Source organism: Neomonachus schauinslandi, chromosome 15 (genome assembly GCF_002201575.2).
Source record: "Neomonachus schauinslandi chromosome 15, ASM220157v2, whole genome shotgun sequence".
Taxonomy (NCBI): domain Eukaryota; kingdom Metazoa; phylum Chordata; class Mammalia; order Carnivora; family Phocidae; genus Neomonachus; species Neomonachus schauinslandi.
In genome coordinates, this window is record NC_058417.1 from 53,114,983 (window position 1) to 53,127,779 (window position 12,797).

Consider the following 12,797-nt stretch of genomic DNA (forward strand, 5'->3'; position numbering starts at 1 on the left):
ACCCGAACCCAGGTGTTCTGGTCTTCGCCCTTCCCTTCAGGATCTGAGATGGGGGCCCTCCCCAAACCGGCAGAGTCTCCACCCCTTTGTCCCCTGGTATGGCTGCCCTTCTAGAAAACCTCAGTAAGTGGAGAAGCTTCCTCCCCACCTGGAGGTTTTCAGACTTGAGTGTGTATCCGAATCCCCTGGATTGCCTGATAAACACAGATCGCTGGGCCCTCCCCAGAGTTTCTTGTTCCGTAGGTCTGGGACAGGACCACACTTGGAGGACCACTCTTCTGTCCTGTGGGGACGAGAGCTTCCACACCTGCTTGCTTGCCCCACTCCCACCCCAGCCTGAGTCGCTGAGCTGTCCCTCTTGTGCACAGAGCTCTTCCCCAGGGGGAGAACTCTCCCCCATCTCCGGCGCGGCCCTGTCTCTTGGGGGTTCCGTGTAAGCCTCTGAGGAACGGCGGTGGAGTGGGGAACAGGGGGCTATAAGTAGGTCAGTGTTGTGGTTTTAGTGTTTGTTTGTTTGTTTCCTTTGGGAGGATGTCAGGAGGGAAAAAGAGGGCCCGGCAGAGGTTTATTGGCTTTCATTTTTTTTCAAGGAGAGATTTAAGAAATGAAGAAGTTAAAATTGTAGAGCTAGGGAAGGAGAAGTCGTCTTGCAGAAAAAGTTTACAGATCACTGTTAGCAGCCCTTTGCTCTAAAGTTCGTTGTATATAATACAGGAATATAAAAAGATCCTGATCTCAGCACTTAGTAACAGTGCCTTTTGGAGCAATGGTTATAAAGCACTTATACATTGATCTTATTGAACTGAAAGGAGAGTTGATTGGGGTGATCGAGAATCTGCGTTTATATCTTTTTTTCTTCCTCATGAAGCTAGAAGCGGCCCAACCTAGAGTATTTCTTAGTCCTTACCCAGCCTGGAAGAACCGAGAACAAGCCGGAAAATGGAACAAGCTGCTGACATTGAAAAAACAAAGCAAAACAGAACAAAGAGAGCCATTCTCTTTGCTGGAACTGGGCGCCCGCCGAGGAGTGCAGATGTGAAAAGCCACAAAGTTGCCCTCGAGTCTCCCTAATGCACCAGCATTGGTCACAGGGAGTGTCATCTCATTGGCCTCTCGCCGGGCTGTCCGTGGGAAGCTCCTGCCCTTCAGTGGCATTTTATCTTCCTTCCAGACCCGGGGGACGATTAGCGCACACTCCTCCGCCTTCCAGCCGGTAGTACTGGTCGGTTTGGCGCGACAGTTTCGACAACAGAGCCTTTCTTCCCCTTGCTGCCGACACACAGCTCCAAGCAGGCTTGGAGGGGCAAGCTTGGGGTTCCCAGGCTGCGTCCCTGGGTCCGGCGGGACCCTGCGTCTGGGCTGTTTGGAAGCACCTTTCCAGGACCAGGCCCTCCTGGGGCTCCTTGTTGGAAAGCCAAGGACAGTCACTGCCTGCTTCCTTCCCTCTGTACCTTTGGAAAGAAAGTTGCTTCCTTCCTTCTGGAGCACCCAGCTCCAGGCCCTTGCGGCCCAGCCAAGGGAGGGAGCCCATCCATCCACCTGGCAGGACGGCTGTGCGGGAGGGGCGGGGCGGCGTGAGCCCCCAGAGCAGGCACTGATCTCCTCCTGCCACACGTCCAGGCTCTTTGGAGGCAGGATCAGTCCTTCTGTGTCATTTCAAAGTGTCATTGTTCAGGCTTCACGCAGGCTCCGGACGCCGGGAGCTGTTGCTAGGTCCACAACAGAGCCTTTCTCCTGGGAGGCGTTGAGAAATCCCATTGTGGGAACAGAAAGTCAGGCAGCAACAGAGGAACTTTGCCGTTAAACATTCTATCCCTCGGTCTGAAAAAGAATTTCTAATCCAAGGTGTTTCAAGTTTTAAGGAATCTTCAAGGAAGCAAAATGGATTCTCCTGTTTGTTTCCCCATCTGGGAGCCTGGGTCCTGGTTAAGACCAGATCGGGCTTGTGTCCTTCCCCCCTCCCCCCTGCCTCCCCCGGGTGCTGGAGGACGTCAGGGCCTCTGTCCTCCTGAGGCTTGCAGGCCTTCCCCTCCAGAGTTAGTCAGAATATGTACCGCCCTGGCTTCCTCCTCCCCTGGAGGCCAGATTCACAACCCCGGCCCCTCCGCAGGTAACCGGAACCACCCAGAAGATGAAGGTGGACCTCGAGCAGCACCTGGCCCGGCTCAGTGAGATCTTTGCTGCTCGGGGTGACTATATCCAGACGCTGAAGTTCGTGCAGCAGATGGCCGGCAACGTCATTGTCCAGCTCTCAGGGCTGCCCGTGTGGAGGGAGGTCACTGTAGAGCTGACCGAGCTGGCTGACCAGACTGGCTACGTGGAGTACTACAGGTGAGGGGCCAGAGGGAGGGCCGCGGGTCTGTCCCAGCCTGCATCTTAGGGCTCAGGCAGGGCCTAAATGAGCCATTCCTGAGACGGAGGAGTCTGTGTGCTGAATGGTGGGCGTGTAGAACTGCGTCCCTGTGCAGGCAGGCCCCAGAGACCCAGAAAGGGGCAAAGGCGCGGTGACGTGCCAAGATCCAGTTGGAGAGGCTGAAGCTGGCCTCCAGGGACCCCTCCAGGACCAGCATCCGCCGTGGCTGGTGCTGGGGAAGATGCTAGTGGTATACAGGGTTGGGGGAGCAGGATTTCCTCCCCTGCAGACTCAGCCACAGGGGTGCAGGGGGTCAGAGGGACGGTGGCCTATTTGCCTGCATGGAGCGTCCCCTGATGGCAACTTCGTAGCAAACCCAGAGGTGCCCCAGCTTCACTTAGGTAGAAGCCTAAGGGATGGGAGGCTGAGGGGCACCACCCCACCTTTGCCATACTCAGAAATGCAAACTCACACCTCCATAACCTCTGGGAGTCCGTGTACGTCTCCCCTGCCTCCCCATTCCCCAGACCCCATCCCAGGTGAAGGCACTGGACACAGGTAAGCTGACCAGGGACCAGCTGCTTCCCTCTGTGTGCAGGATCTGGTGAAGGTCTTCTGGGGCGAGCCAAGGAAGGAGACAGCAATCTGGGCTTTCGGGGCCTCCCGGCCAAAGGGGGACTTACACTCCTGAAGTGCAGGTCTCTCTGCCGCCAGGGCCCAGCGCCTTGCACAGAGGGAGGGGGGCCTGGGGAGGAAGGGATAAATGAGTGCTGAAGAACAAGTATCAGCTCTTTGGACCCACCCCCTCCCCCAAATGCATGGTTCCCCTTCAAGCCATTAGCAAAGATCAGAGGCTTTACCCGCCCCATTGCACAATTTACTCTGGTTTTCTGGATTCATTTCTCCTTTATGAGAAAACCCCACCCCAGGCTGACTAATAAGGACACAGAGGAAATGCTTCTGGTGGGACCCCAACTCATCCAGGGCTCTCCCTTCCTCCCGGGGAGGATAAAGATGGACCTTGGCAAGGGAAGCGCATGAAGTCAGTCCCCAGCTCTGGCTGGCGCTCCCACCCCTCGGCTCTGCAGCCCATCCAGCCCCTGCATGCCACGGATCCAGCTTCCCACCAGGTTTTTTTTTTTTTTTGCTCACGTTCAAAACTGCCTTTCTCCCCAGCAACAGAAACTCCCAACTCTGAGGATGGGCTGTGACTCGTGACCTAAAACAGTGGCATCTGATTAGTCCTGTGATCTGACGGCCGTTCATTGTCTGAGTGCTCGGAAACTTGGTCCGGGGAGTCGGGGGCAGGTGGAAAGTGGGGGTCCGTGGTGACCCTGCCTTTCTCTGTGAATGGACCTGGAGCAGGACCATGTACGCTTAAGGACCTCACGTGGGCATTAGACACTGACAAAAATGAAATAAGTCAGAATTTACATATCAAAGGGGACTTATTTTTAGGGTGATTTCATTAAAAATGGGAGGAAGGGTGGTCACAAAGCCTAACAGCTGTTTTAGTGTGGGTGACCAAGGTTTGCCCTCTGACCCCCCCGTCCCCAGCTCCCTTGTTCAGGCTGAGGCAGAAAAGGCCTAGTCCGAGGACATTAGCACCCCCTGGCCCCTGAAAACCGGTGGTGTTCCTTCCTCCATCTGCTGTTTGCCAGCTCCTTCTGTCCCCTGGGCTGTCCTAGAACAGAGAGAGCCCTCATTCCTCGAGCTAACCAGCCTTAGGGGCTCCTCTGAACAGACTCCCCATCTTTGCCTTCCAGATGATTCTAGAGCAGAGCCATTCAGCTAAGCTCATATTTTTTAGTGCTTTTATACAAGGCCCGGCTAAGTATTGGAGGCAATAAAAAGCCGAGCCTCTGTGAGAGCTCATAAGGGGTGTGACCAAGGCGCCTGCGGAGGCCGGATCCAGGAGAGCTTTGGGAGTAAGGGCCTGCACAGCTTCTGCTGGAGCCAAGTTCTTGGTTAGAAACACATCCCGGGTCATCACTGGACTCCTGTGGGAAAACACATCCGCCTCGCAGAGCTGTTTCCAGGAACTCCTTACAACATGAGGTGTGGAGGCAGAGAAAACGCACTGAAACACGATCATGTAGAGTGAGTTAGAAGCAATCCTAACCTGATTTCTTGCTGCTGTGCACAGCAGGGAGAGATGTAACAAGAGATCTTTAGGTTTGAAACAGGAAACCAGGATTTTGAGAGGTGCCTGGTGGCTGCTGTGTCTCCTGCAGGAAGACTCAGATGGGCAAAGTCCAGAATTCCTGGGCCAAGCTGTCCTCCCTCTGGCCTCTGTCTGTTTTCCAATCAGCAGAATGGGGTCCTAGCACTAGACGTTCCTGAGATCCCTTCCTGCCCTGGCTCCGATTTAGGAAAACTGGCTCCTTGGTGGACTGGGGGTGTCTTGATTAGCCCCCTTTCTTGGCACTCAGGCTCCACTCACAAAGGTGGGGAGAACCTCTTTTGGCTGCCAGCTGGCCTCAGCGTGCCCCCACCCTCTGGGAGCCTCGTACTTCCTTCCAGCACCACCCTGCTCCCACCCACACTCCAAACTCCTTCTCACCCTCATGATGGTGTTGGTGAAGCATTGCCTGCCAAAGAGGAGGGGTCCATGAGCTTATTTGGCTCTTGCATCAAGAGAAATCATAATGATCCAAAGACTTCCCTCTTCAGGGGCTTGGAGCAGTCCTTTCTGTCTGCCCCCCACCCCACCCCGCCTCCTGTGTTCCCCAGTCCCACACCGCAGGGCTGCTAGGCAGTGGCTGCTAGGTGAGGCTGGTGCTCAGTTGTAAGGCCCCTCCTTGGGATCCCGTGTGGAAGGGAAAGGAACTCCCGGGGCTTTGCTTGGGATCAGATCAATGCCTTTGGACTTTAGGCACTCTGGATTCCTCGGCCCCTGCTTTGGAGAAGCAGGAACGCGGGGACTTTGAGATGCCTCAGCAGCATGCCTTATTAACCTTGGCACTTAGTGAACATTTAACTTTTCACCTAGCCCTGAGAAGTTTCCAGCAGTAAAGGTTTGGAAACTGAGGCCCAAAGGAGGGAGACAGCTTGTCAGGATCTGCCAGCTAGTATGTGACTCTGCCTTTTCCCGTCAGCACCGCCCGGGGGTGGGGGTGGGGGGCAGAAAAGCCTGAGGAGTGAGGGGTGGCGTGGGGCTCCCTTGCCCCACCTGAGCTCCCTGGTGGTCTGGGAATGAGCCCCCCGCATCCAGGCACCCCGTGCCTGGCAGAAATGTTGCTGAGAGGAACCTACGTGTCCTAAGCGGTGGGTCCCAGGCAGCTGGGAGGGCGAGCTGGGAAGGCCGGGCTGAGCCTTCATCACAGAAACGGGCGTCTTAGGGGCTTTCTTAGATCCGTGGACATAAATGTCAGGCCTGATCTGATGCCAGTAAGCGTTCTCGAAGCAGCAGGACCAGGGTCCAAACAGGTGCCTGTGGGAGGCTGCAGAGAGACCACGTAGACCTGCCCCGTCCAGCGTGTGGCCACTAGCCACACATGGCACTGGAATTTAAATGAATCAAAAGCAGCTAGGATGAGACACAAGTCTCCTCCATTGCACAAACCGTATCTCCATTCTCCAGAGCCACTCATGGGCAGGGCAGCTGCAGTGGGCTGTGCAGAGATCTAGAACATGCCCGGGCCGGGCAGCTGCAGTGGGCTGTGCAGAGATCTAGAACTGCAGGAAGTTCTAGCTGGCAGTGCTGGTTTAGACCCTGAGCCTGGGCGGGGGCGAGCGTGACCCCTTTGTTCAGGCAGAATCGGGGGTGCAGCCCTGGGAGCCCCTGAAGAGCCCGTCCGCGGTGCACACTGGTCCTTCCTGCCCGGAGCAGGGCACAGCCTCATCTACTCCGCTCAGCTGCTGGCTCGGGGCAGCTCGTCACAACGAAGGGTTAAGCAGGCCTGGGGGCTGCTGTGCAAGCTTCCCCGCTGGGCACCCGGTGTGGTGACGCCTCCCCCTCCCCTGACCGTCTCTCCCTGTCCACCCAGATGGCTTTCCTACCTCCTGCTCTTCATCCTGGACCTGGTCATCTGCCTCGTCACCTGCCTGGGACTGGCCAGGCGCTCCAGGTGTCTCTTGGTCTCGTGAGTATCCCTGCCTGCAGGCCAGACAGCCGGGCAAGCGTGCGGGGTGACAGTGTCACTGTCAGAGAGATGGGGGCCTGGCCAGGCTCGGAGAGTGTGGTGGGGGCAGCAGCCTGAAGCCACCATCTGACCCCTCCTCAGCCCCCAGCCGAGGGAGACGGCAGCCGCTGACTTACCATCTGGACACCTAGCAAGGACTGGCCTGCCTCCGTGTGTCCCCACCGTCCCCGGGCCTGACTGCTGAGCTGCTGAAGGAATTGGCCAAGCATTAGAGCCTCCAGGGTCTCTAATCAACATCTCCTGATAGCTTGTGCCCGCACAGCCGTGTCTCTTCGGCCCAGGGACCTATGCTGCCGGCCCTGGGCTCCGTACCTCTCGCCCAGCAATCAGCAGCAGCAATTAGGGGCCACTGCAAGAGTCTCGGGCCACAGGGGGGCCAGGCTGGTGGCTCGGAGGAAGGGCACTGGAGGCTGGTGGGGTGACAGCCCTCACAGGGCGCCCCCCTGCCAGCCCGCGCCTGGATCCCACGGGCTATGTCTCTCTCCTAGGATGCTGTGTTGTGGTGTGCTGGGCCTGTTCCTCAGCTGGACGTCTCTGGCTGCTGACAGCGCCGCAGCAGTGGTGAGTTGGGGGTGGGCGTGGGGGGTGGTCTGACCAGGACCGTCTGTCTGGTGGCACACTGATGTGTCCTGTCCAGAGCCCCCAGGGCAGGGCCAGCTTCCGGTCTCTGTCCCTAACCTAGAAAATCAGAACTGAGAGGGCTTGGACCATCCACACCAGTCCCTTTGCCCTTCCTATGGGGACAGAGGCCCAGAAAAAGGAAGAGGCTTACCCAAGATCATGAGGTATTTAGGGGCAAAGCCAAGATAAGACGACTGATCCCTTTCCCACCCCATTGACCCATTCCCAGCTGCTGCTTGTAAGGCCAAGCTTGGATGGCCAGGTGAGGTCTCTGGGTGTGAAGAACTAACTGGGTCTGATGGGGATGGGCGGGGTCTAAACATCAGGCTGGAGAAGCCTCGGGCTTCCGAAGCGCCCTCTTTGGCCAGCTTCCCTGGACATTGGGAATGTGGAATGTGGTGTTTAGCTTGCCTTCCGTCCCGTTGCCTTGGACTCACACACAGCGGTGTATGTTTCTGGGTGTGGTGCCCCAGAATGTTTTTAAAACACACGCACACAAGGCGGCGGAAGCTCCCTATGTAGGTATGTTTGGTCGTCAATAGACCTAACACTCAGGCGAAGCGGTGCACAGGTCATTCATTCAGCTGACTGGCTCTGTGGCTCTCGGCTGCGCCAGGTGTCCAAGGATGCAGAAACCAGGAGGACATGATGTTCGATCTTGACATAGTCTCAGGCTGCAGAAGAAACGCTTGTAGGCAGCTCACTGTGACCCTGTGTGAATGGAGACCAGGGAGGTGCATGCTTCGTGTGTGTGTGTGTGTGTGTGTAAGGGGGCGGTCAGGATTTACTGGGGGATTTCAGGGAGCCCCTGCCTGATTCGGGGCCACAAAGTAAGCCCATGGCCTACATCTGTGCTGCCTTAGCTCCCTGGGGATAAAATAACGAACAAGGACTCTACCTGAAGCCCTCTCGCCAGACTCACACCTTGCCCAGGCACTTGGGGGCCGGCTGGTCACTCTGGCCCAGGGTAGTCTGCCTCCATGGTGCCCACAGAATGAACGGACCCTGGTGCTGCTTGGCTCACAGCAGCTTTTGGCCGAGCTTGTCCGGGAGGGAGACGGGGTGGGTGTCTCCTGTTCCTTCCGCCCACCGCGCGGTGTCCACTTGGGGCACGAGGGAGAATTAGCCAGGCATGAGCCTTTGTCCCAAGGGCTGGGGCCCCTCCAGATGCAGGAAAGGGCAGGTTAGGAGGTGTCATCAGGAGCTGAGCGGGTACATAGTCCCAGGGAGCGGTTGCCGGCCAGAGTTACACGCACAGCTGCCTGGCCAACAGCCTCTCCTGTGGGGACGAGTGTAAGCACAGGGAAGCCTGCAGAAGGCAAGCTTTCCAGGGGGGCTCTCCTGCCCCTTGCGCAGCCTCTGCCTTCTGGAAGCAGGGGAGGCTTCCAGCTTGCCGCCTTGAGCTGCCCTTTGGGAGCCAGCTCCCTCCCAGTGGGGGCTTCTCCCTCTCCCCTGGCTTCAGTGTTCAGGGAGACCGGGGGCGATTTAATCTCCCAGCTGGGCGCCCTGGGCTGCCAGTGCTGGCAAGGAAGGCCATTTCCCTAATTGTTGAGTCAGGGCTGTGTGAGAGAGGGCTGTGAGGGAGCTGAATGCGCCTTTGAGGGGGCCACAGACCGGGCTGCATTTTAATGGGAAGTGGGGTGAGGACGAGCGAGCGGGGCGGGAGGCAGGCCGGCACAGGCCCTTGTGGGAGCTTTTGTGTGGTCCTGCTGCCCCTGCCCTGGGAGGCCTGCTCTCTTTGAGCCACTGTGGGGCCCCCAAGGACAGACGCGGAGCCCCTCCCTCCCCATCCCTTCCCTGTCCCTGAGAGAGGACCTCCTCGAGGAAGGAGCTCTGCTCCGAGTGGGAGTTTGGGGAGCTGAGCTCTGGGCTTTGGCCACCCCAGCCGTGCTGCCTACCCGCTTGACTGCCCTGAGAGGGTGAGGGGCTGAGAGCAGAGAGGAGAGAAAGCGCCAGAGAAGAAAGAAGGGGGCCATGGAGGCTGGGGACGGGGGGTCATCCAGACACACTGGGGCAACTGAGCAGAGTGCTCCCTGTAAATCCAGCCTCCAAGGGGGAGGCCAGGCCCACCTCACTGAGTCAGGGTGGGGGAGTAAGAGGGTGGCCTCTGGAACCTCCTGCCTGGTCCATGTCCCCCCGCTTTGCCCCTTCCCAACGGGGGGGGGGCCCCTGGGAAAGTTCTGAAGCTCTCCAGACCTCAGTTTCCTCGAGTGTGAGATGGGGAGAAGTGTAGCACTTGCCCCAGAGGACTGTTGATGGATCACATGGGTCGGGTAACTCCCAGGAGGCATATAGGGAATGTCCAATAAGCAGTAACCTCATTGGTTTGCCACGTGTTTATGTCATTATGTGAGGGCCACAGGGGTACACCTTCAGATGGTCACCTGCTCTCCAGAGCTGCCTCAGCTGGGCTGGACACTGGGCTTCTCTGCCTGCGCTCACTGCCCCCCACCTCTTCCCCCATGCGCATCCCCACTGTGTGAGTAATGCACACCGGTGCCATTGTCTACACGGACAGGGAGAGAAAGCTGGATCCTCACTGAAGGGGCTGAAGGGCAGACCTGGCCTGAGTGGGGTGGGAGGCCGCATCCCCGGGGGAGCCTCTCTGACAGGGGCCTCCTGTCACTCTTTGGATTCCAAACTTTTTGTGACCCAGGCCAAGATGGCGGCCTCCCTCTTTATTTTTCCCAAGGCCTCCCATCCCCCCACTCAGATCTGGCTCCTCCCTTTTCACCACTCCAGCGACAGGGGTAGGCCTGCTGGTCCTATGGCTCTGATTTATGGTAATGAATCAGTCTGAGTGATGTATGTTAGTGATTTGCATGTAGAGCAATTCTCCCAGGGTCCTGAGCTTGTGGTTGTGTGTGTGCATGCGTGCGTATACAAATGTGGCTCCGTGGGAGCTCTGGGCCTAGGGGGGCATCTTATTCCCCAACCCCCTCCATGCACACATGTTCTAGCCCATAAGTACCATGATACAGCTCACACCTGTATCTCATGCCTAGAACGGCACATGGCATCCAGTAGGTGCTAAATAAATATTGATCGACTCAGGAAATGAATGCGTGAAGCTCCAGCGTGGAGCCTGAGGCTGCCACTCCTGAAAGAGGACAGGGCACCAGCAGTGCAGAGCCCTGGGGAGGGGACCCCTAGGAATGGGTTGGAGCACCGGAGCTTCCCCTGACTGTTCTGAAAGATGGGAGGCCTCCTGTACCCAGTGGCCCCACTGTACCCCCAGGCTGAACCTGAGAGGGACCTGGCTCAGAGGATGGGTCCTTGCTGCCACCAATCCCAGGGCTGGCTTCTGCTCCCACACGGCCCATAGGCCCTTAGTTGTCACCTCTCCAGGCCATGCTGTGGGGTCCAGGCCCCCCCGCTCCTCAGTGGCAGAGCCTGGAGCCTGTGTCCCCTAATTGCCAGCCCCCCATCTCATCCTGAGCAGGACCCGTACCCGCAGGCTCAGAGATGGATTCAATGCCAACATAATTCTTTTGTTGGTGGTGCTGGTTTTTTAAAATATTTTATTTATTCATTTGTCAGAGAGAGAGCACAAGCAGGAGGAGCACAGAGGCAGAGGAAGAGGAAGAAGCAGGCTCCCCACAGAGCAGGGAGCCCGATGCGGGGCTCGATCCCAGGACCCCGGGATCATGACCTGAGCCAAAGGCAGACGCTGAACTGACTGAGCCACCCAGCGCCCCTAACATAATTCTTTAGGAATAGAGTCTGGGGGATGCTTCATAGATCAGCACCTCAAAAGCATGTGGGGCTTGATAACAGGAAGGCCAAAAATGCAACCGAGATGAACGAAGGCCGTGGTGCAGTAACTCCCCAACACGCACGGTGTGGGTGCTCGGGCCCCTGAGGTCCGTCCCAGAGGCAGCATTCAGAAATAGAGTAAGAGCCAACGCCGCAGAGAGCCTGCCCTCTGCCAGTCACCCTTCTGGGTGTTTTACGTAGGTTAATTCACAAGGTAGGTAGCGTTTTTCTCTCCATGCTATAAATGAGGCAGCTGAGACACAGAAAGAGTAAGTCACTTGTCCAAAGCGACAGAGCTAGGAGAGCTAGGAAGGGGCAGGGCCAGGCTTCGAGCCCAGGGAGGACTGAGTGGAGAGCTCCAAGCAGCTGGGCCTGAGGGGACCGGCTCCACCCAGGGCCCTGGTGTTAGAACTTTCTTCCACCCCTCCCCATCTCTCCCTGGCTCAGGGCACCAGTGACTTCTGCTCAGCTCCCGACACCTTCATCCTGAACATCACAGGGGGCCAGATCCGCACAGGTAACGAACCCTCGGGGCCTCTGCTGCTGGAGCTGCTCTGGATACTCAGACCAGGCCCGTGGCCGGCCGGACCTTTCAGCCCTGTCGTCACCTAACCCCTCCTCACCCCCAGCCCCCCACACTTTCGGTCCAGCTGGACCTCTGGGCCATTTGTTAGAAGTGCTGTCCTTGGGGAGTTTGGGGACTGGCTAGGCCACTAGGACGGTGAGGGCCTGGTCACTGGTCAGCTCTTGCCTGATGCTGATGCCTTTGCCTGCAGAGGTGACCCGTTACTACCTATATTGCACTCAGAGCGGAAGCAGCCCCTTCCAGCAGGTACGCCCACCCTGCCCACAGCCCCCTCTGTCAGCTCGCCCCCTCTGGACCCGAAGCCCCTGCACCTGTGGGTGGCTGGCTGGGTGCTTTTCCCTTCATTGTGAAGCCCACGCTGCTAGTCCGGGGACCCCACTTGGAGTAGCAGGAAGCCAGAGGACTGTGTGGCTCTCAGAAAGCCTGAGGGATGCTGGGCAGGGTGGGACTCGGGCGGGGCTGCAGGGGGAGCGGCTCCCGGGAAGCGGAGCCTCAGGGTGGGGCTGTGGTCTCTCCTGGCCAGGCACTGACCATCTTCCAGCGCTCACTCACCACCATGCAGATCCAGGTGGCCGGCCTGCTGCAGTTCGCCGTGCCCCTCTTCCCCACGGCCGAGGTAAGGCGCTGCCTCCCACAGCATCTGTGCTGGAAGAGGGGCTGGCCCATCTGGACCCGGACAACCCTCCCCCTGCCTGCACCTCACCCCTCCTGAGCCCCTGAGGCTTCGCAGAGCCAGGCTGTGGAGCGCGCTCCCTGGCCTCTGCACACGCTGCTGCCTGTGGTTTGTGGTTTTAGCTACAAGCCTGCCGCTCACTGTCTGCCTCTCTGCGTGTTTGCCTCTTCCTGCTTCAGAAGGACCTGCTCGGAATCCAGCTCCTGCTGAACTCATCGGAGTCCAGCCTCCACCAGCTGACGGCCATGCTGGATTGCCGAGGGCTGCATAAGGTGCCGGGGTGGGCCTGGCTGGCAAGCAAGGATGGGGCGGTGGGGGGGGGGTACCCCCGCAGGCCACATTTTCCCAGAGAGCAGCCAGTAGGGTCGAGAAGAGTGATATTGGGGCTCCCTGTGGGCCCTAGAATGACATAGAAGCCGAACAACAGGAAGGCAGGAGGGTGTCTGGCTTCTTGATTCTCCCAAGTAGTTAAGACAGTGAGAGTCAGTGAAAGCTTCCAGGGGATGGGGGTAGGAGGATTGGATCAGGTTAGCTCTAGAACGTTGGGGGATCCTGACCTAAATGAGAAAGGCTATTCTCCAGTGTCCAGACTCCCGGCCATCTGGTCAACCCGTCCATCTCCCTGGCTGCAAGTGGATATCCCCCGCTCATTGCCAGGGTCAC

General features: G+C 58.1%; 1 protein-coding gene across 1 annotated transcript in view; it reads left to right on the forward strand.

Moving 5' to 3' along the window:
* Nucleotides 1-12,797, forward strand: part of TTYH2 (tweety family member 2) — a 35,500-nt gene that overhangs the window by 15,007 nt on the left and 7,696 nt on the right. The window contains exons 4-10 of the mRNA XM_021678464.2: nucleotides 2,111-2,331; nucleotides 6,343-6,438; nucleotides 6,987-7,059; nucleotides 11,323-11,392; nucleotides 11,652-11,707; nucleotides 11,985-12,077; nucleotides 12,314-12,406. Coding sequence (XP_021534139.2) covers nucleotides 2,111-2,331; nucleotides 6,343-6,438; nucleotides 6,987-7,059; nucleotides 11,323-11,392; nucleotides 11,652-11,707; nucleotides 11,985-12,077; nucleotides 12,314-12,406 — 702 coding nt within the window. The remainder of the gene's footprint in view (nucleotides 1-2,110; nucleotides 2,332-6,342; nucleotides 6,439-6,986; nucleotides 7,060-11,322; nucleotides 11,393-11,651; nucleotides 11,708-11,984; nucleotides 12,078-12,313; nucleotides 12,407-12,797) is intronic.